At 44.1% G+C, this 24,058-nt stretch overlaps 1 protein-coding gene across 3 annotated transcripts; it reads right to left on the bottom strand.

Annotated features, from left to right (window-relative positions):
• Positions 1–1,559: 1,559 nt before the first annotated feature.
• On the bottom strand, positions 1,560–23,926 carry sec31b (SEC31 homolog B, COPII coat complex component). Of its 3 annotated transcripts, none has more exons than XM_062527135.1 (27): positions 23,797–23,926; positions 22,682–22,793; positions 22,356–22,479; positions 21,771–21,966; positions 21,409–21,504; positions 20,339–20,479; positions 19,688–19,830; positions 18,679–18,778; positions 17,953–18,114; positions 16,751–16,906; positions 16,062–16,292; positions 15,594–15,668; positions 15,350–15,442; positions 14,711–14,819; positions 13,906–14,084; positions 13,164–13,290; positions 10,390–10,535; positions 8,939–9,112; positions 8,480–8,638; positions 8,119–8,311; positions 7,452–7,844; positions 6,998–7,036; positions 6,309–6,364; positions 5,821–5,946; positions 4,824–4,943; positions 3,856–3,927; positions 1,560–3,687 (listed from the first exon to the last, which is right to left on the bottom strand). In XM_062527135.1, the coding sequence occupies exons 2-27, from the start codon at positions 22,758–22,760 to the stop codon at positions 3,508–3,510; spliced, it is 3,669 nt and encodes a 1,222-aa protein (XP_062383119.1). In that variant the 5' UTR covers positions 22,761–22,793; positions 23,797–23,926; the 3' UTR covers positions 1,560–3,507. The 3 variants fall into 3 exon arrangements, with proteins under 3 accessions (XP_062383119.1, XP_062383120.1, XP_062383121.1); XM_062527136.1 differs by lacking the exon at positions 23,797–23,926 and adding an exon at positions 23,482–23,576; XM_062527137.1 differs by lacking the exon at positions 6,998–7,036.
• Positions 23,927–24,058: the final 132 nt, after the last annotated feature.

Genomic DNA, 24,058 nt, shown 5'->3' with positions numbered 1-24,058 from the left:
CTTTTTAAGAGCAAAGTAAATCGCCATGCTCTCTTGGTTCCGCATTGTAGACCGGTCCTGCATCTCACCCACATAAGCCGAACTCTACGTAAGGGATAAATGTCTATCGAGTCAGCAGTTTTATTGTTGAAATCTATTATATGCGACATGCACGCGATGGCCCAGGCATCAGTTGAAATTTGCAATGCAGACCAACTCATATATATCTTTGAGAGCAATGGCAAAATATTATCTTAAAAATGAATGTGTTTAAAGTTTAGCTGTCGAGTGGACAATTTACAACAAACGCGCTGCAGTATGCTACATGCACCCAACGCGATCACAGCATGGGATGGGATGTTTAACTTGATATTGTAAATCATGAATTTGGCCAAAACAGTTTCATCCATAGACTTTGTTACGGCAGATCTCCTCTGAAGCCGCAACTTTTTTGGATAAGGTTATGCCACTCCACTCAATTTCAGTCAAGTAGGTAAAACATGAGCCTGGTTACCCAAAACCAAATTTATAATGGGGTCTTCCTTAGACTATTTGAAATGTATTTCAACCAGAGAAATAAATTAGGCTGAACTACAACGATCATTCTCGACTAGCCTGTGTGGTACTTGGGAGACTACCACAGAGGTACAGTCTAGTCTCAGTTGCTTCTTTACCACAGCGTCTCCACCGCGCACTAGTCTACTCAGTCTTGAGGCTACTAAATTAGGATTCAGGTTACTCTCGGTCAGTGTCTGACGAGGGTGGCGCGGGGTAGGCTACGTGTGCGCATGAGTTCATCCAAAATTTCAGCATCCCATACTTAACGAATTATTACGTCAGCGTCAAAAGGTTACTCAAGTTCATACTAATCAGAAGTTGTGCACCGCCAGTTCATCTGGATACACCGTCTGATCACATTTAACCAATCAGACTCTCTTCGGGTAACTTGTCTGACTCCAGCGGACCAATCCTAAAGTAGGCCTCAAATTAAGACCGAGACTCAAGACATGATTTTCCACGGTTCATCATCTTCTCACACAAACGAGACCAGCAGTGTGGAGGTGTGACTACCTGAACTACCGATAATGTATTCACATCACCTCATGATGATCCGATGCCACAAACATGCCAGGCATGGTCCGGATGTGGTGTGACACAGAAACATTGAAACGCGATCATGAATTATTAAGGGATATTCAGAGTTTAGCCTACCCGGTATACCATTAATGTCCTGTCTCCTGGGAATTTGCTGTTTTGTTTGCCTGTGTTGCTGATAACCTATGTTTGTATTTTGTCTGTAATAGTGGCTTAAATGAATCTAAACTTCAAACTATGACGGCAAAAAACAAATCATGTTAAGGATAGCGCATTAGTCAGCTGATCGTCAAAATCTACCAATCGTCAACCTAAGTTTGTAGAAGGTTCATGTGGCCCAATGCAACGAGGCAGACTGCAAGAGTGACTCTTTCCTCACTGATGGAGGTACTTAACATTTTCATTCTTCAATCTTCACTCAAAAGACTAGATAAGATCTCTCAATTTTCGTTGACAAACAATTAATCTCTCACACACACCCAACATCCAATTAGCATGTTTTATAAGAAAAGCAGAATACAGGATGAATGACAACATTTGCAGTACAGGACAGTATAAATACAGGTTAGTTGTATGTGGGAGAAAAATGAACGAAGCACAGAGGCACTTTGTCAGCCTTCCTCACAGTTCTGAGGCATTTGTGTTCATATCACTTTTTTGACACCGCACATTGACAGAAAAAAAAACCCCCTCTATACTGATCGACCTTTTCGGTTCTATGTCCACTAACATAGACCTGAACAGGCTGATCAGGCGTTTTCTTGTCTTTTCTTTTTCTTTTTTTTACAGAATTTGTACACATTGCATATCCAGCATGACATCTTCATAAAGGGTGTTGTTTTTTCTCAATCTTTTTTCCCCATAACTTACATTTCAACAATTCCACAACATTCGTGGTATGTTATTCACGCACATTCATGTTTGGTGCTATACCTAAGGAAAAAAAATATATATACATTTCTCAAATATCATCTTCACCACTCATCATTCTAGATCACGAGCATAAGGGGGACTCTCCTTCCAAAGACTGAATGATCCAGATCTCAAAGGAATCTAAATACTAAAACATGTATGAAAAAGAAACACCACAATGACTCAATTCATTCATATCCATGTTTAAATTGTCAGGCAATTAACCTGGATAGACATAACCCGCTCAACATGTAAGCACCCCAATTCAACCTCTGACCTTGGGTCAGATTTGAAACCGAGACCCAGAAACTTCCACATCAGGGCCACATTTGACCCAGAGTGACCGCCGCAGTCTGGGACGCAAGAACCACAGAATCACCCGCGGCGATCTCGCTCAAAATGCAATGCAGCAGACAAGATCATAACTCGTCATGTGGTATGGTTGGTATAGGAAAGCCCAGCAACCAAATGACAAACTCCAAGCTGCACAGGAACAGGCGCACACCCACGCACGCACGCACGCGCCACACACACACACACACACACACACACACACACACACACACTTGAGCAAGTACAGTTACCACTTTTGACTGTCAAAGATTGGACAGTTGGTAGGAGCGCTCAAACATAAAGATGTCAATCAGTAGGAAGCAGACTACTGCCTTACCACTCCATATGATTACTTAAGACCGAAATGACACACTCAGAACTACTGACTTAGATGACCAAGCCCAACATTTAAGGTAAACAGACTGACTCTTATCTCACTACATTCGCTGGAACAGTGAAGTGCTGTTAATCGGAAATAACCGCGCAAGTAGATGATGGCACAATGTGTATTTTTTTTTTTACCCATATGAATAGCTAACTGTATACTGTGTAAAAAGCTGAAGATGATCAGTGTTGAAACAAAAAACAAGAAACAAAAAAATTGCCATTGCTATGTGCTTATACTACCATAATAAATCCCAGTGAAGTGACTCTTATTTTAAAAGAAATATATGAGTCTGATGTTGTAAGCTCACTAAATTCATATATTTTGCCATTAGCTTTGAGGTTACTGTAGAACATGAGCTGAATCATGGCGTACACCTTTGGAAACACGGGTCATGTTAAAAAGCGACGAGGAGGAAAAACAAATACAAATACCTATCTAGAAATCCCTGCTCACTAATGATCACCGTGATGGCAACAGCAGCATTGCCAACTCTCTTCCGAGAACAAAGGCTCACAGCACTGGAATTAAAAAAAAAAAAAACGCATAAAAAAGGGAAAACAAAAGTAATGAATCACTGCTGCACAACAGAAAAAAAACTGCAACGTCATTACAGTTGTTTTCTTTGTCTCTCTTGTTATGAGACAAACCCGGTAAGAAATAAATATCATATTTATAGGAGTTTTAACACTGGAGTCATTGGTGGTGGAAGGGCCCACACACCCCCCCTCACTATCCACTTCCACTCTTCCATTTCTGGGTGGAGAGAGGGATTGTGGGTAGGAGAGCCGGGGGTCGTGTGTTCAGACGCCCAGCTTGTTGGCGATGGTCATTACCACTTTGAGGATGGGCATGAAGGCAGAGATCTCGCTGAAGTTGCTGCTGCTGACGATCTGCGTGTGCACCTCCAGGCCGTGCTGATAGTTCCGGGCCGTCACGCAGCGGCTGATCTCGTGCAGGCCGCCGAGGATGCTGGGAGACAGCTGAGGAGGAGGAAGAGGAAGAAGAGGAGCAGGAGGAAAAGGATGAGGTGATGAAGGGTTGGTGTGGTAGTGATGAAAGATATTTATAGTGGCCACAAATTCATCACTTGTTAGGAGCAGATGCCAAACTGGTGACTCGAAGATGAATGAAACAGGGTGAGGACTTACAGCCTGGTCCCTCAGCTTGTCGTAGAGGTGGCTGAGCCTCTTTGCCGCATCGTCAAGTTTCCTCTTCGTTTGCTGCAGGAGACAAGAAGATGGAATGTTGGAATGTTGAAACAGAATGTTCTACAGAAGGGAGACATCTGTGATAGAATCACAGGCATTTCAAACGCTACCCATGCTGGCATGATCTCGGTGTCTGTGTGTGTGTGTGTGATGGCAGTACAGTATGAACACGTGAATTGCATGAGAGACACTCACCATGTGCAAGTACACCCATGTGCATGTGCATAAGCATGTGCAAGTCAGTGTGTGCTTCAACCTCTAGCTTGATTGGCATGATCTGTGTGTGTGTGTGTGTGTGTGTGTGTGTGTGTGTGTTTGATGGCAGTACAGTATGAACACGTGAATTGCGTGAGACACTCGCCATGTGCAAGTACACCCATGTGCATGTGCAAGTCAGTGTGTGCTTCAACCTCTAGCTTGATTGGCATGATCTCTGTGTGTGTGTGTGTGTGTGTGTGTCATAACAGTACGATATGAACACGTGAATAGGTCCTTAAAGTTCCTGTCAGAGGCACAGATCATTTGCAAGCACGCTCATGTGCGTGTGTAAGTCCGTGTGTGCTTCACACCCAGCCCGACATGACATGGTGCGCGGACATGTGTGTAAGCGTTCACACATCTCTATGCCGCGTGAAAAACAGAGTGTACCAATGTGAAAACATATGCGCTATGTGTGACTTAGTGCCAGTTACACAGTGAGTTGCTGGTAAGATAGAAAAGAGAGAGAGAGAGAGAGAGAGAGAGTTTGTGTGTGCGTGTATGTATGTGTGTGTTTGTGTGTGAAGGTGTGTCTGTGTGTGAGAAAGTGTGTGTGGGTGTGTGAGAGAGTGTGAAAGTGTATGAGAGTGAGAGAGAGAGAGAGTGTGTGTGTGTGTGTGTGTGTGTGTGTGTGCAGAGGGCATCATTACCGGGTCTCCTGCAGCCAGCTGGCATCTCTGCACCAGGCTGTCGAAGGTGTTCTTGAGGATCATGTGCTCAGCAGGGATCTCTTTCTGCTCCACACGCTCAGAGGGGAGCTGCTGCAGGAGCTGAGGACACACACACACACACACACACACACACACACGTGTGCGCGCGCACACACACACACACACACACACACAGACACACACACACACACACACACACACACACGGTCATGCAGTGCATGAAGGCAGATAACACACATACACAGTCATGCAGTGCGCAAATAGAGATAACACACAGACACACACCTAGACACACAAACATCACGCAGTGCACACACACACACACACACACACACACACACACACACACACACTCTTTTCATCCATCTCTACATCGGATCAGCTCCACAGTGAAAAGACGCCTTGTTCTGCTTTTGTGGAAACTAACTTGACAGGTTTAGCAGTGCTGACATAGTCACTCGTCGTTTTCTTTGTGGAAACTTCCACGAAGTCACGAGTGATTCAGCAGGTACCTCTGACCACACGGCTTTCAATGTGCATATGCAAATAAATCCCTGTCCTTGTGACACGACCGGAAACATGTAATGGCAGCTAAATGCTCCAGTGAACTGTGAACGGAACTGCATCTCGGAAAACCCAAATGAGAATTCAAATCGAACCGCTTGGTAGTCAAGTGTCCCTACATTGCGACAAATTGAATTCCGACAAAAGTCAAAGACAAGATTCTCATTGGGCACAGGATTAATCTTGAGTCGCCAAAAATGCAACAGTTTACTGCATCATAGAGAAATGTGATTCAGAAGCAGGAGGGCAGATAGGATCTTTACTCACTGCATGTGGGCGTGGTGGAGCAAACAGTAACGTCTCTGGCTGACAATCAGTCGACCTATGACCCAATTCCCGTCGTTGCGACTGCAAGTCTGTGCTGCTTTGGATGAAAGAGTCTGCTGCTAAATATCAGTTGGTGAGTTCTTACCTGCACTGAGGGCTCTTGCGGGGCCCCTGGAGGGACCTGCATGTGGTCCTGGCTCAGGGGGGCCTCCACTGGGTAGCCCATGACGGGAGCCGTGATAGGGGCAGGGGGAGTGTAGTTATCAGGAACCTGCAAAATCACAGGCACGGCCCTTGAGTGATTTTCATTTCAGAATGACTTGCATCGAGTTAGTGGCTCAGAATCACTAAATTACAGTACCGTAATTTCCCGACCATTAGCCGCAGCTTATACAGTATACATTGATTTCACAACATTTCTTAAGCTATGAGGTTAGTTAGGGGGCAGTTAATGTGGTATTAATATAGTTTGGTTTTCTTTTAACTGGCATAAAACACTGCCCTGCTGCTTATACACGATGCGGCTAATACACAGCAAATTACTGTAAACATCAACATAGTGGTTTGACAAGTGGTGTGACAAGTGTGTCAAGTGTGGTCTATTAAACAACCAAATGTAACTTTTTCCAGTACCTTCTTCTTCCTGGGACCACCCCTCACCGCTGGAGGGTCGTTCCAGCCCTCTTGTGCTGGACAGCGTCAAAAAAGCGCAAAAAAACAATCATTAGACACCATTAGACCGTACAGTATCATTTACAGCAATACACCGTACTCACTGCACAATGCAGACAAACTAGGGTAACGCAAACAAACACTGCGTCATCAGACTTAGATGAGGCTCCACAGTCTGATGCATTTTAGCTTTTGACTCATGGTAGAGGACCCAAAACGACTTATTTTTCAAAGATTTTAGCTACCTGAATCCCTCATCTAAGCCTCCTCTTTCTGGCAAATAAGAGTACGTGAACTTATGTTTGGCTTTCTGGTGATGCAGCACAACAACACAGAAAAACTCAGGCTACCGTGATGTGATGCCATGTCAAGAGAGCAGAGCCAAACAAAAAAATGTCAGGCATCACTAACATGCTTCACAAGCACTCAATGGCCAAGCGATGCTGCAAGGATTAGCCTCAAGCTCATGTTTGTTTGTTTGTTTGTTTGTTTGTTTATTTGTGTGCTTGTTTGTTGGTTTGTTTGTTTGCTTGCTTGCTTGCTTTTGTTGTGCCCAGTTTACTTGTGGGAATACTCTTGCACACACGCACACTGCAATACACCCTAAAGCTTAGTCCACACTGCCTCCTGCCTGACTGTCAGTCTGTCACCTTCATCCTCACACTGGGGACTCAGCCACGGAAAATAACCTGAAAGTCAGAGAGCGGGCAACAGCTTCAAAAGTCCTGTAGTCAGCACTTCAGTGACAGAAGATGAACCAACACCAACAGATAACATCACAGTAACGTTAAAGGTGCCCCTTTGGCATGAGTGTCTTATGACAAACTAATGCTGATCTGTAAATATCAGCCTCTTTCTTTCAAATAAAATGAGAAATTTGCGTTTTTGCCATTTCATTTCATAAATGTGCTTTCTGTTTTCTTAGTGAAGTAATTTCTACCAAGACTTACACAATGTTTCTACAAAGGGAGACCTTTAACTTTTACCGTCCTGGCACTGCTATCTAGATTACAACACTTTGAAAATGGGCAGCAACCAATATTGAATAGTTCATATCATGACGTGTATTTGGTTGAAATACTAAAGGGCCCTGTAAATGATTACCTGTCGGAGGGGGTGCAACCGTTGGGGCACTAACCGGCCTGGACGCTGGCGCGCCAGGTCCACCCTGAGGGTAGCCCGACCCCACTGGGGGGTAGGAGCCACCGGGCATCGGGGGAGGTCCTGCCCCTTGGCTGTGTGGGCCTCCAGGGAACATGGGCATGGGCATGGGCGCCCCTGGTAGGATGTTGGGTGGCATGGTGGGGGGCGTGGAGGGGACCGACGACGAGGTGGGGATGAAGCCGACGGGTGGCGGCGGCCCCATGGGGTTGCTCATCATGGGCATGCTGCCCGCGGACGCGGAGGACGAGAGGGGCATCAGAGGGGCGGGCATGAAGGCTGGCGGGGCGCTCATGGGCACGTTCTGAGGATGGAATGGCTGAGAGGGAGGGAAACCTGAAATACAATACGGGGGGATGGGGAAGGAACATACACGAGAGAGAGAGAGAGAGAGAGAGAGAGTGAGAGAGAGAGAGAGAGAGAGAGAGAGAGAGAGAGAGAGAAAGAGAGAGAGAGAAAGAGAGAGAGAGGGGGGGGGTTAAAAGAAAAAAGAGCAAGAACAAAAGATAATTGGGGTTTTTTTGGTTATTTTTTTTATTTTTTTTTGTTTTTACTAAATAACAAATCAGACTACTAGTTCTGCTGCTCCAGGTGTATCCGGTGTGTGTACCTGGTGCAGGGTTTACTTGTGGAGGGTACATGGGCCTGGGGCCAGGGCGGGCCATGCCGGGGGGGCCCACGTGAGAGGTGGGGGGTTGGGCCATGGGGTCCGGAGCCTGCGGGGTTAAGGTGTGGGGCATCGGGGGCATACCAGCGTCTGGCATCCGTGAGGGCATGGAGGGCTGGAATGGTACCTTCTGTGGCTAACAGGGGAGAGGGACCACAAAGAACCTCATGAAACCCCAAAACACTTTTCAGTTCATGATATTAATGCTACTACTAGAGAGTCAATCAGTCAATAAATAAATAAATAACAAATAAATAACAAACAAAGTCTGGGTAGCAAGTGGGTCTTGCTGTGGCCGTGATACCTGCTTGTGTGCGTTCTGAGCCGGTGCAGGAGCAGGCGCAGCAGGACCTGGTCTGGCGCCCCCTGCTGAGGGTTTGGGGTAAGAGGAGGCGGCCGGCTGGCTCGGTGCACCCATCCCCTGGGCATGGAAAAGCCGGTCCCGCAGCATCTGGATGATAGCCTTAAAAACAATGGTGGAGGTCAGTTTGTTTGGGGAATGAAGGCCTGCTCAGAAATGCTCCCTTGTCAAAACAATACAACACCAAAAGGGTAAACAAAGTCGTTTTGTTGCACTAAAACGCAAACTGCTGGTGTAGGCGTGAGTTGCCAGAGATTATGGTTTGATACCAGTTCAGGACACCTCGCTATGCATTGATTGGCATGGCATGTATATCATACCAGTTCCTCGAACACATACATCTGTGGATCTGTTCTTAGAGGCCTCGCGGCTGCAGGTTGGGGTGAGGCCCAAGGTTCTCACCTGGTTGGAGCTGTCAGGCAGGTAACTCATGGCGGTGGCCAGACTGCCCTGCGAGGCCAGCAGGCTGGCGTAGTGGGTCAGCTTCTCGGCCAGGACGGGGCTCTGCACGGCCACCTCCCCGTTGCGCAGGCGCTCGATCGACTTGCGCAGGATCATCACCTTCTCCACCAGGTCCTGGGGCACAAGAGAGAGAACAAGAGGGGGAGAGTGAGAGAGAGAACCAATTACAAGCATGTGAATAACAAACAAACAAACAAACAAACAAACAAACATGTAATCAACATGTAATACTACAGCTCAAATGGTTGGTCATAAATGGAGCATCCAGCGAAAGCACCTACTGATAAAAACGTGAATCTTATTTAGCCTGTCCCTTTGGGATGCAAACCAGTTCCATCAAAATGGATGACACCAGATTGGACGGTATGAAATGCAAATAAACACACACTTCAGTGTGGACACAGAGACACTGGACTTTTAGAGAAATTCAGGCCAACATTTAGAGCTATTCTGTTTCCCATGAAAACGTGGCGTGCAAAGCTTTGCATGCTCCCAAAAATGCCTCACATGCCTGTCAATGTTTTGCATACTTGCAAACTGCCTTTAACTCGAGACAGCGTGCAGTCATGACGCTGGTGGCTTAATCGGGATCTGATGTGAGGAACTGTCTTGCACTGTGTTCTCCATTAGCCCGCCTTTTAAGAGCTTACGCGAGGCAGGTGAATACTTCAAATGTGTTATTATGTCTGAACCCTCAGACAGAGAGGACCAACCACAGCGGCAGAATAATCACTGCTTTTAAAAAGGACGCGCTCTGCTCTGCTTTGATCTTTTTTACTTGTAGAAGTTGAAGAAAATAGAAGTAGGCCTTTCTACTAGTACGGGCCTGTGACAGGACTGCACTTGTGTTGCCATTTTGATCAGATATATGAGAAAGAAAAGGTCCTTACCTTCTGCCACCTCGAGTACCTTATTCAGCCCATTAAGTGGACAATAGCTTGTGTGTCTACATAATTGGAATTTGACACAGAGACACACCACACCTGGAATGCTACATTCTCCTTCCTACTGTGGGAGCCTGTGTTCTTAGCCTTGTGTTCTAAATATGCTTATCTCATATATATTCCTTGATAAAAGGACTAACTATTGGCAACACACAAATCTCTACTTTCAAAGAATGTTCTCCTGTGCAACTAGCACACATTTACTTCTCCTCCCCTTCGTGTAAGTAAATGAAGTTTACGAAAGTAAGTTTCGGTGATGACACTTTACGTTGAAGTAGGCAGTATCAGCATCCAGCAAAGGGCAGCTGACCTTGTTTATTTTATGTAGATTTTCACTCGAATTTCACAAGTGGTGGGTGCTCATTTTAGCTTTAGTTGAGCTGGGAACATTATCGTGATCCAAATGATACGCAAGGCGAGGCGAGCGAGGATTGGAACGGTTCCTACCTCCAGTGCGAGAGGGGAGGACGAGTCCCTCTGCTGGGCCCAGCACTCCACCAGCTTCTCGATGTTCCCCGAGCAGATGTAGCACAGGCACGCCTGCAGGCGGTTCTTCTCCGAGGCTCCGTCCTCCAGGCGAGCACCCAGTGTGTCTGGCACAGGAAAACAGAGAGATCGATAAATAGGTAGTCTTTAATGCCCCCCCAGGGTAGAACTGTTGTCACATATCACTACATGTTCCACAGTTCAGAACCACACAGCGAAGAGCATTAGAACATGGCAGGTCGCTGAAGTGCTTTAAAGACAGCTACACTCACAGCAAATGCTTACACGACTTGTAGAGTTATATGGGAGTCAACATGAATAACATGCTTTATCTAGGTCATCTAAACGTGAATCTATCATTCACGGCAATGAACAGTTTAAATAGGAGTACATCTGGCTTCTCCATGTATCTGTCACAAAGGTCAATGCTTTGTTTACATAGTCTCTCTCTTCTGTATGGTCTTAAGAAAACCCAACATATTCTTTGTGTTCTGAAGGGTGCGTCAGTCAGCTCCACTCCTGTCTTTCTGCACAATGTGTGCATCTCTACAAATAGATCTCAACATTCAGAAATAGCACAAATATCTCATAGATCAGGACTAATGTGTGTACTTAAAGCAACAGCGTTGACAACACACACACACACACACAACAATCTGGGTGAAATGGGTCAGAGTGTTGAAATAGAGAGCCTGAGTTCAAGTATTTATGGCTGCCCTGCTTCACCCACGTGGGTGCTACACATTGGTGGTGAGTGAGTGAGTTCCCTTCAAAACGTTTTGCGTGTTCTGAAGCTACAGTGCTTATAGAAAGTCATCATACCCTTTTGAAAATACTTACTTTTTTTGTCTTACAGCCTGAAATCAAAACCCATTTTAAAAACAATCTTTTTCAGTTTTATTCACAAATTTAGCTGCACAACATCAAAATAATGAAAAGAAAGTCAACAGTTCTGAAAATTTATAAAAAAATAAAAACTAGAATAACAGGGTTGGAAAAGGCATCATACCCCTGACTTAATACTTTGTATAGCCTCCTTTTGCTTTCATTACAGCCCTCAATCTGTTTGGATATGTCTATTATAGCTTTACACACCTAGATTGGGGAATATTTGCCCAATCTTCCGTGCAGAATTGTTAAAATTCAGTCAAATTCTGTAGGGAACGGCGTTGGACTGCTCTCTTCAAGTCAATCCACAGATTTTCTATAGGATTTAAGTCAGGGCTCTGACTTTGCCACTCAAGGCTAGTCACCATCCTATCCTTAAGCCACTACTTTGTTCTTTTGGCAGTATGTTTAGGATCATTGCCGTGTTGGAAGGCGAATGACCTGCCAATATTCAGCTGTCTAGCAGAGGGACGCAGGTTTTCCTCAATCATTTGGGTGTACTTGGCAGCATCCATTTTCCCTCCTATCCTGACCAATTGCCCAGTCCCCACTGAAGAGAAACATCCCCACAACATAATGTTGCCCCCACCATGCTTCACACTAGGTATGGTGTGTTTTGGGTGTGTTTGGGTGTGTGTATACTGTGTTTGGTAAGCGCCTGGTGCTCTGTCCAAAAAGTTTAATCTTAGTCTCCAAAAAGTTCAATCTTAGTCTCATCTGACCATAAAAGCTTTTTCCACATAGTAGCAGAATATTCCAGATGTGTTTTTGCACTGAACTCCAAGCGCTATGTTTGGTGAAAACCAAACACAGTACACCACCCAAAACACACCATACCTAGTGTGAAGCATGGTTGCAGCAACATTATGTTGTGGGGATGTTTCTCTTCAGCAGGGACTGGGCAATTGGTCAGGATAGAAGGGCAAATCGATGCTGCCAAATACACCCAAATTCTTGAGGAAAACCTGCGTCCCTCAGCTCTACACAGTATTAAGTCAGGGGTATGATGACTTTTCCAACCCTGTTTTTCTCATTTTTAATTTTTAATTAATTTTCAGAACGGTTGACTTTCTTTTCATTATTTTGATGTTGTGCAGCTAAATTTGTGAATAAAACTGAAAAAGATTGTTTTTAAAATGGGTTTTGATTTCAGGCTGTAAGACAAAAAAGTAAGTACTTTCAAAAGGGTATGATGACTTTCTATAGGCACTGTATATAAATATATCCATGTTATGCAATATAAATATAATATTTTGCTATGATTGCTGCTGTTGTTATTTTGAGGTGACCTATTTTTTTTTGTCTTGGAATTCCTTGGGAAGAAAACCCAGTCAACAACCTGACAATATACTTATCAAGAAAAAGGTGACTGATGAAATTCTTTTGTCATTTTCCCATTATGTTCAATCTACAGTACATGTATTCATTTGTTGGTGGTTGAGGTCAGGTTGTCCCCCCCATTCAATATAAAGCACCTTGAGTATCTTCATTAAACACTACATAAATGCAACGTAACACAGTCGCTATCGTCATAGATCATCATCCTGATCTTCATCCTTATAATCATCATGTTGCATCTGATCCCCAGGTTTGGGAGGTAGGCCCCGGGATCTTAAAAAAAGAGTAAAAGGTCCGCACACTTGCTCTCACTTAGTTTACTTTTATTAAGTCAAGTTACGTTTCGAGCCGCATGGCTCTTCTTCAGACTTGATACTTAATAAAGTAAACGAAGTGAGAGCAGGTGTGCGGACCTTTTACTCTTTTTTTTGGATCTTAACTTTTTTGGCCCCTGCACCTTTATGTGGATGTGCGCACTGTTTGCAACTGAAGGCCCCCGGGGATCTTACCACAGAGCGGGGCGAACTCCTCCGGGTGGGCGTAGGTCAGGAGGGCAGCCAGGGCCTCCTTCCAGTTGTCCAGCTCGCAGCTCTGCACGATGTCCTGCCAGTTCTGCGTCACCACCGATGAGATCAGCTAGGAAAGGGAGGGACGACCGTTAACATTGATCACATCATCTGCTGTCACATTAAAGTGTTTACAGTAATTTCCCGCATATAAACCGCATCGTGTATAAGCCACAGTGTTTTATGCCAGTTAAAATAAACAAAACCATATTAACGCCATATTAACTGCCCCCCTGTATTAACCTCATAGCGGAAGAAATGTTGCAAAATCAATGTATAAGCCGCGGCTAATAGTTGGGAAATTACGGTAACAAAGCTACCTTGGCGGGCAACTAAACCTCACCAACAGAATAACACAAATACCACACATTTACTATGGAGTATGCACTGAGCAGGTCATGTACTCAACAGCCTGATGGCCTACTTTGCCAGGCTAAAAATACACAAATAATGAAATAAAAACATTTAAAAAACGTCCACTTTTGATCTTGACTAGAAGGGACCAGCTATATGGGATTTTTTTTTTACCCCATTTAACTGTTTCAGGTGATTTTCTTTTAATCACATTAGACAAATCTACACAGCCAACGACTTGCAGCGCTGTAATGAAATAAGCTACAGCTATCACCAAATTAAAACAGCTAAAGCCAGCCATGGGTTCGTACTGTACTGTACGTGTACGTACCATGGACACGCTGTTCTTCTGGCGCTCCAGGTATCTCTGCTGCGTCCTCTTCAGCAGCTCCTCTCCGCCGCTGATGGACAGCAGGATGGCCTCGGCGTAGCGGCCGTCACTCAGGCACAGCTCCACCGCCCCCTCAAAGTTGCCCACCAGCAGCGCCTGGCTGATCAGGCCGTCCGTGTCTGGAGCATCAACACAAAGGGAAGAGACGACACGATGAGGTTAATCCCACAGACACACAGACAGCTAGGCAGGCAGACAGACAGGCAGGCATACAGAGAGACAGACAGAGAGACCCACACAATAACAAGGCGCCATTAAGAGGTCATACAGTTTCATTTGCGTTTTTTTGTATTCCCAGTTCCTCACCAGACAGAAACATGAAACCACACAAAATGGCATTGAGAGGTCATGCAGTTTCATTTGCGTCTTTTGATTTCCAGTTCCTGTCCAATTTATGATTCAACTACATACTGTTTTCATAAACTGATGACAAAAAACAATATTACCAGCAAATAAACGGAGACAAAAGACAACAGTTAAAAGCAACTGTGTGATGTGCATACATTATGTGCTTACTTGTAGGCTACTACCTAACATTCCTGAGCAAAATACTTGAAAAAGTTGTTTGTAATCAACTTAAAGGTGCTCTAAGCTGCTTTTATCCATTATGCACCGAAGCTATGGAACATCCTGCCTCTGTACATCATCATCATCATACTTGGACCACAGTGCCAACCAAATGGAGCACTCGGAGTGTGTGTGTGTGTGTGTGTGTGTGTGTGTGTGTGTGTGTGTGTGTAATCACCTGCAGAGACTGGGATTTGGAAGATGGGCTTCTCTTTGGGGATCTGACTGAAGAAATCAGCTGGGGACACTGAACGTGGACTTCCAGCTGCAGGAGACTCACTAGCTCTCTGATATGAAATAATCACAAACACATAAGATTTACCTAAAAGCAAAAGTAAAAATGACCCCCCCCCCCCCCCATTATTTTGAATGATGATAAGACATCATAAGAAAAAATTTTTTTTTCTCATTTTCTTTTACATTGGTAAAGTGTATTGACACTGTGTTGCATGGTGATACTAGCCTGGTAGTAAACCAGACCCAGGAATCTTTCAGATTAAGGGTCTGGCCACGAATAATGAAAATGGCCCAACTCGAGGGGCGGCACCAGGCATGTATTTGAAAATCTCACTGCACGCAATTGGATAACACTACGACCAAAAACGAAAGTTGCAGCGTTGTCATCATCAGTTTAGCTCGCCCACACCTTTTTTGGTTACCACAGATGGTTGGGGTAAACGTACCGTGCGTCATTACTCGTGGCCAGAGTATCTTTCGGACACAATTCAAATTATGCTCTTTTCCAGGGTATGGTGATACTGCTCTATGAACAATACATTGATTGATAATACTGTACATAATAAATTAAATGAGAGACCTCAGCAGATAGGGCCTGCATCTTCTCAGCCAGGTCATTGGCATCCACACCATGACCATTGGGCTGAAGGCTCTTCCCCAAACATGTGGAAATCTGGACACACACACACACACACACACGTACACACACACACAAATTAGTTGGTAGAGGTTTACACTAAACACAGAGACTATGTACCTCGGCTCATACATTGTTATAGTCACAAAAAATCCATAAAGGCACAGTACAGAAATGTTTCAGATACCTTCTTGTCCAATTCATCTTTGCTGAAACCTAAGAGCTTCAGGAACTTCACACGAGCTTCTTCCTCAAAGTTGACCTGAGGAAAGATTGCAAACATTTTGTCAGTATAAGACAACATCAACAACAAACTATTGTCATCTTACAATGTCAAACAAACACAATGTAAGAAGTTACACGGCTCTGCTACAGCAGATCCTGCCTGATGGGATTTATTATGGTATAGTAAAACAAACAGCCACTGTGACCACAAGACGTGATCCCCACAATCTCTCAAATGGTCATCTTATCATGGCAACAAAGAAAAGGTCCTGACTTTGCATCAACAATCCTTCATTACTAACCGGCTAAAGCTCCACTTTAAGCCTCTCTGATAACATCTTTTAAGCACACTTCTCCTTCTCCATCTCTATCTGCCTCTATCTCTCCACCTCCCTTTTTAGACCTACGCCATCCATCCCTTTCCGCTCACCATGAGGAACTTCCAGACGTCCTGCTCGCAGTCGGACGGGGCGTTCTGGATCTTGGCCTGGCAGTAGGTGGAGAAGGACCCGGACTGGAGAGCCGCCTGCAGCTCCCGCGACCGCTGGATGAACTCCGTCTCCGTGGTGACCTGGCTCACGAACACCTGCCGCGGGGTGAGCGAGGGGGCAGGCTGCTGGGGGGGCTTGGGGCTCTCGAAGGTCACCAGCTTCCCCCCGAACTGGAGCAGAGAGAGAGAGCGAGAGAGGGGCCATGGCTCATTAACAGGAGCTTTTAGAACAAGACCTAGCAGGTGTAGCACAGAGGGTAGCAAAGACTGCAGAAGAGAAACACCTTTCTTGGGTGTGGTGAGGGGGCATGAGTCACTCAACGTTAACACATAGTTTTTTAGGGTTTACTGTTTTTAATACAGATATATATCGTGGGGATGGCCACTTCCTGATCTGAAGCTGTTATAGCTGCAAAGGGAGGACCAACGTCATATTAAACCCTATGGATTAAGAATGGGATGCCACTTAAATTCATATGTGAATCAAGGCAGGTGACCCAACATATATATTCTCAATATTTCTCCAAATAATTTATTTTCAGCCATGTATCTACATACATACTTGGAGGTACAAGCATGCATGGAAAAATCTTAAATCTTAAGCCCCATGTCTATGAAACACGACTCACCGCAAAGCGGGCCCCGACTGGGCGTCTGACCCACTTGGGGGGCTTCCTGAGGGGCGGGATGATGGTGGCTTGCTGGGTGGGTGACTGGGGCATCTGCAGGGGAGGAAGGACCTGGCCAGTCCCAAAGGGGTCCATGGCATCAAATGATGCTGATATCTGTGAAGAGTTCACACAAAGATGGGCATGGCAAAGCATGCAACAGCACAAAACAGCAGGATGAGATAAATACGGTTTTGTTGTAGCTCAGTACAGTAGACATGCAAGGGTGTCCAGCTACTGGGAAACACAAATGCTGATCAAATATCTACCCTTCATGTGCTAGTCAGACAATGTCATTTTAGATTAAAATTCAATTCAATGTCATTTTAGATTAAAATTCAATTCAATCATCATCTTATCTGCCAATGCAATAGAAATAACTATGTATTGCTCTATTCATAATTTTTTTAATTGCAAGATCAGATCAAAATAGTTCATAAATAACGTAAAGTGGGCCTTCTATTGCAACATCTGGGAGTTCACACACAGATGGCAAGGGCCAAAGATGTGACATTAGAAAAGTATCACAAACAGGAAATTGCACAACTTTAGGTGAGGCAACGTCATTTTTATTTTCTATAAGCGGATTTAGTTGTTGCTCAACAGGCATGCTGGGATGTCATATTATTGGGAGGCAAACACGCTGACCCAATATTTACCCATTGTGTCCTCCTTAGATCATTTATATTCATTGTCAAATTCAATTGATTTCACTGAAAATATTTAATCCATTTTAATCAATTAAAATCTTTACTACCACTTGATTTTATAGCGACAGGCATGTTTCCTCCCACTTCAATGAAAAGCACTTTGAGGGCTTTGAAAAGCACTATATCAATGTTGTTGTTGATGTTACCTCCGCCAAAGAGGTTATGTTTTCATCGGGGTTTGTTTGTCTGTATGTTTGTCTGTCTGTTTGTTCGCAAGATAACTCAAAAACTAATGGAGATTGGATTGGATTTGGATTCAGGAGGCGGTTACGTTTTTCACTTAGCGGTGTAATGGCATGGTATGGCCATGTGGTGGCGATCTGAATAGTTTAGGTTCAAATGTATGACAAGGAAGAACAATACAGGCGGAGGTCTGCGCTCTCTGAGTGCTTTTCTAATTGTTCATGTTGTTATTGTTGTTGTGTTGGTGTCGTACACCTAGGGCCATGTTACCTTATCCACACTGCTCTGCTGCACAGCCTCCAGGTTGCCTCCCATCACCGAGTAGACGCAGATGTGCCCGTCAAACGAGGCAGCGGACAACAGGGCTGGATTCCTGGGGCACCACTGGACATCAAAGCACCACTGGTTGGTAGTGGGCAACTCATAGATCACCTGGATGCATGAAGTGGGCACACATTAGGGGAAAAACTTGGCATTTTTTTGAGTGACTACATAAAGACAGACTATCTCACACAGAATCACTGCTAACCTTCTACACCTTTGAAAGAAGCCAAGGACTTTTTTATGAAGCACCTGCAGATATATCTGATTGCTACAACAAATTAGGACTAGATCTTAAGATCTGAAGATATTTCTGATTACCATCATACATTTGCTATATTCATTGCCTAAAGCACATACAGTAAAGTGTACTGTACACCAAGAGGACTAAGTTGGTGGAAATGTACACAAAGCAAAGCAGACCTCTCCAGTGGCGGAGAGATGACTATAGTAAGTTGGTGCAAATGTCCACAAAGCAAAGCAGACCTCTCCAGTGGCGGAGAGATGACTATAGTAAGTTGGTGCAAATGTAGACAAAGCAAAGCAGACCTCTCCAGTGGCGGAGAGATGACTACAGTAAGTTGGTGCAAATGTACACAAAGCAAAGCAGACCTCTCCAGTGGCGGAGAGATGACTACAGTAAGTTGGTGCAAATGTAGACAAAGCAAAGCAGACCTCTCCAGTGGCGGGGTTCCAGCAGAGGATCCTGTTGTCTTTGGCGCTGCTGAGAAGCAGCTCTGGGTCAGCTTGGCTCCACGATATGGAGAGAATCCCTCTGTAGAGAAACACCCAGTCAGAAGACATACAGTAGGTCACCACAGAGACTGGGATTGACCTTTTTGTATTTTGTATCAAACACTGTGCTCTATTATCGCCCTGGTAATATTCACGATATTCCGTAGCCAACAATGGGCACGCCATGACGCCTCAGCATTCAGAAAACGGTTATCTAATTCCGGCGAAGCTGCGTTGTATCAATTTTAATGTGACGGTTGACAGTGCTTAACATATCATAAAGCATATAAAAGTTAACTTTTCTATTTTATATCGGCTATATATATGATGAAGTATATCCATGCTGAGGGCAGAATTGTCAACATTTCGAAAGAAATCTAAGTTGAAGCATATTCTAGTTAGCGTACTGAGAACACATGTAAACAGAATGAACGGAAGTTGAAAACAGCACAGATTTCCAGGTTAAGGAATAAGGTGAATAAGAGCGGGTTAAAGTGGAAGATCAACATCTTTGGTAATATCTTTGCACCGTCTCCATGGCACACACTCTACCATGCACCACTTCCTCTCATGCATACCGCATCACAATGTCAGCTCCCTGCCTGGAGTCTGAATTCTAATGGAACTCCATTGGATTTCCACCCTCATAGTGTTGTTAATGTTTCTTGTTCTGTATGTGTCAAAAGCTCGAGCATGTTTACGTACATGCTTGTATCTATGTACTGTATATATCTATCTATATCATGAGTTCCTTGGACAAACTGTAATAGTGACCAATAGTAACAAAAACTAATGAATACTTTCTTATACATCGCCAAATCATTCCAATGCATTTCAAAGGAGAAAGAGAGGATGCTATTTTCAGATTCTTGAAATGCAACTGAAAAAGAAAACAGGCGAAACACAATCTAAATGTGTTGGCCTCGATTGCATGCATGAGTTTCCACACCTTGTGTGATTCTCCAGGACTTTGAGAGGAGACGTGGCGAAGCGGAGGTCCCACATCTGAATGACGGGCAGCCGATCATCTTCTGAGGCCAGGACCAGCTGAGTGGCCACCTCCGGGTGCCACAGCATCCCAGAGCAATGCATCTTGGGTAACGATAAAACATACAGTTATGACCATAATCGTTTACATGCATACCAAATTGTTTTATGAAAATACAATCTATTTTCTATACACAATAACATTTCCTGTTTTAATACTCATTTCTCGCTGACTCTATCATCTTTTACCTTATTGAGCATTTTATGCTCAAGGCATGAAAAACCAGTTGGTCAAACAAAATCTCAACATAAAATGTAACATTTAGCATGCCATGCGCATGAATAATTTTGGGCTTAACGGTATCCACCAGTACATAGGTACAGCCCAGTACAGCAGGCAATATTTTCAGTGAGCACTTCACTGTGTAAAGTGCATGGCAGTGCAAAGCTGCTTCAAGCTGACTGAGGATAGTTAATGCCTTCTAAATGGCAATCTACGCCCAATCTATGCCACTAATTGATTTAAACTGTCTGCTACTTTGGCAGCTAAGCCCGCTAGAACAGTCATAGGAGTGCTTTGCTCTGGATTACAGTGACTGATATACAGACTTACCCTGTTGCTGTGGTCGCTAATCTTGATGATGGGCTCGTTCTTCCTCAGGTCCCAGACGACAGCTTTTCCACTGGGACTGGCCGACGCCAGGATGTGCTGAACCTGTCTGTTCCATGCCACAACGCTGACATCTTCAGCCGGCTGAGCAGAGAAATGATGATGATTGACAGACAGTGAGTGTCAAATGTCAAACTGTGACTTTTTCAGATCATGAATCTCTCCCACTCTCTCTTTTACACACAAACACTGTCTCTCATGCACACACGTGCACACATACGGGCACACGCGCACGCGCACGCACACGCACACACGCACACACGCACACACGCACACACGCACACACGCACACACGCACACACGCACACACGCACACACGCACACACGCACACACACACACACACACACACACACACACACACACACACACACACACACACACACACACACAAAATGGCCAATAAATGGTGTCCATAAATAAACATGTGATGCCTGATTTTAGGATGCACTTCTGTCAAATATCACCATCAAGAAATCCAACAATGTTCTTCTCAGTTGGGCTGTTTTCTGATTGTCATTGGAGGTATAATACTCATGCAATTTGAAACCTGTGCTAATGCATCATCACAAATTTGGGGGCTTTCAAATTGCAAAAGCAAATCCACAAGTCAAAAGTAAGTTTCAATAAGGTAATCATCATTATTTAATGCATTTCTTCTGAGGAACATGCCTGATTGGTTTAGTGAAAGGAGAGTGGTCGGTGAGAGGTTAACTACTAGTCCCATAAACCCACACAACACAGGAAAACCGTGAACAGTTAATTAACATCAAATCCCACTTCAAACCATTCTTTCAAACATTTTTCTCTTACCTCATTCATCTACAAAAAACAGACCACAGAAACATAAGCACATAGATCAAACTTATTGAGAGTTTATCCATTCCAAACACAATCTTTTTTTTTACACAATAAAAATGTCTGCTTGGTTTTCAAAAGTGGAGTAAATAAAAGGATAAAAACAATAGCTAAAACACAGAACATGGAAGAAATTAATAGCTGAAAGAATAGCTACCTGTGCTTTTGTTCCCGGTGTCATAGGGTTGTTGAAATTGTTCAAGTCCCAGATGTATATTTCGGAATCGTTTGCCCCAGATGCCAGTAGGTTACTCTACAGTAAAACATTGAACCGTGAGATAAGAAAGAACATTCTGGCATCAAAACAGATTTGAAGATTTGACACTGACACACAATTATCTAGGGTTAGTTTCACATACACGGATTAAGGCTAGTTCTAGACGAACAGGTTTTTGTTTTTTTTCAACGGAAATCTCCATTGTTGCTTTCTTTTAGTGAAGGCTTCGTTTAATCCATATATGGGAAATCAGCCGTTACAGTACAACATCCCTCAAAGGAAAATGATTTGTTTGTGCTTACTTGGTAAGGGTTGTAGTCTAGTGCTTTAACTGGACCTGTGTGTTTGGTGGCCTGGCCAACAATGGCCTCCTCTCCCGAGGCCAGAATGACTTCTGGGCTGTACACTGTGATCGTGCCATTTTCACTTCCGCCCACAAGCCTTCCAGCAGAGCCATCTGTTCCCAAACCGAAGTGCCCCCAGATCAGACTGTGGAACCTGAGGAGAGGAGTCAGCTGCTTATTCCATTCCATGTTTGATAAGGTGACGGTAAGGTTAGGTAAAGGATCTTCACCCAGGCAAAATGATTTGCATCACAAGGCATCACAGAAAGATGTTCAGAAGATATTCTTCACCAAGGCAAGATGAATTACAAAACTCAGAAAGAAGTACAAATACCTTCTTAGTGCTACATGCATGGCTGCAAACTATTCTTTTTTGTCGTTATGCTTTTTAAATTATTGTATCTGACCTGAGATCACCGACCCAGGTACTTATGCTTTCCTATGGGAAGCATGCATCTGATTTGGGCATGCAGGTAAAAAAAAAAAAATACACAGCACATCTTAGCAACATGCCTACCACGTCATATCAAATGTCCCACTGACCTGTTAGAGGTGGCAAGGGTTCCTCTGAGTTTCATCTCTACAGATGGATCTGCAAAGTCCATCTCGAAGATCTCCAGGGCAGCAGTAGTGTTGAAGGAGGCATCCAGCTGCTGGGCAGAGGTGCCTGAGAGAACCAAAGTTATGGGATGATGCTGGCATTCATACAAACGCAACAGTGGCACAAGAATTAAACAAAAAATAACCAACAACAATTCTAGTATCCCTCTATCATTCTCTTAATGTTATTTTATGGTTCTGTACTATTAGGTATACTACAGGCATGGTCTAATAGTACAGACATCTATTCAGTACACAAGTTGTATTACCCAAGGCTAAGTAAGCAGGATGGTGAGCTGCAGGACTCCATGCCTGGGTAGCCGTCCTTAGAATCTCCTTCAGCCTCATCGTCCACTCTTGGCTGGTGCTTCGAACAGAATCCTTGATGAAGATATGGGTTAAATGCAATTTCAGTTAGTTCAGCAGCTTCATTTATGACTAACGTTAGCTGCTGAGTCTCCAACTCCAACCCAGAAAGATAAATCCAGCTAACGTTTTGATGCTAATGTCACTGATTTAACTTATCATTCACGTAACTCTTTCATTCACAACCAGTAACAAAATAAATGGCATCAGTTAAATCATGGTTATTGCAACACCTGACAAGTTACTCTCAATCACCGACAAGTCGCACAACTGATATTGATGATGTTGAGTTTCTCCGGTGACTTAGCCAGCTAACTCGGTAGCTGCAAAGTTAAACTAACTTACACTAACATTGGTGATGGTAGTATCATAAAATAAAAGCAACAGGCTCCAGAGAGTGCTAAATACGGAACATATACAAACCGTCCACTGACTGTTATTTGGGAAACTTAATATTTATCTGGCATTAAGCCTCATATAGAACCTGACGAACACTAACGTTAACTAGCCAGCGTAAGAGGCTAACGTTAACGTTAAAGCTGACGTTCACTGCTTTGCTATCTCGATATCTTGCGACATCAACAGCTAGCATTATCTACTGCTTTACAATGGGTTTAAAATCCACCAAAGCAATATTCATACTTCAGACTACATACTCAAAATATTATAGATTGGGCTGAATGGACAACATTAGTTCACTGACCTAAAACAAGTGCATAAACAACACACGAATAATCAGCTGGATAGCAGTTAGCAACTAGCAAGCGGTTAAGCTAAGAAGCCTTCCAGTCGGCATTCTAAATGGGGCGTCATCAGTTATTAACTTAGCTGGCTAGGTTAGCTAGCTAACCATGACATGTCCCCAGCTAACCCTTACGACTGAGAGTGAACCTGGCATGTAGCCTATTTTGCATCAACAAATTCACGTACTGTCCTAACATGCCATTGCCGTGTTATGTCTATGCACTTGTCGACTAATGTTCACAATTTGACAGGCAAAAAGTAACGCTGCACTTACAGTTCGATTGTTGATTATCTGTGTCGGTAGTTGAAAAGACACTCCTTACGTTATCTTTGGGATGTGTAGTCCACTACGGCAGCCGACGTGGCAGGAAAGAGTAAAGCCATGGGGTAAAATCCATCTCATCCGCAGCTATCGCAAGAAAGTGTCAAGCCGACGTAATACTGGTAATTCTGCTCAGATTCATGAGGACAAGAGGCTTTTACTATCCCGGCATGGTAGGTAAAGAACTGTGCCGCGGCTACATTGACTGTTTTTG

Source organism: Sardina pilchardus, chromosome 22 (genome assembly GCF_963854185.1).
Source record: "Sardina pilchardus chromosome 22, fSarPil1.1, whole genome shotgun sequence".
Lineage (NCBI taxonomy): Eukaryota > Metazoa > Chordata > Actinopteri > Clupeiformes > Clupeidae > Sardina > Sardina pilchardus.
The sequence above is the reverse complement of the archived record's forward strand: the minus strand, read 5'-3'. Positions and strand labels throughout refer to the sequence as shown.

Excerpts from the sequence above, each read along its gene's own strand:
- sec31b (XM_062527135.1), bottom strand. The coding sequence starts at position 22,760 with ATGAGGCTGAAGGAGATTCTAAGGACGGCTACCCAGGCATGGAGTCCT. Across the intron at positions 21,505-21,770 it reads TAGACTACAACCCTTACCAA|AGTAACCTACTGGCATCTGG; the intron begins GTAAGCACAAAC and ends GTTTTACTGTAG. Across the intron at positions 19,831-20,338 it reads TTAGCGACCACAGCAACAGG|ATGCATTGCTCTGGGATGCT; the intron begins GTAAGTCTGTAT and ends TCGTTACCCAAG.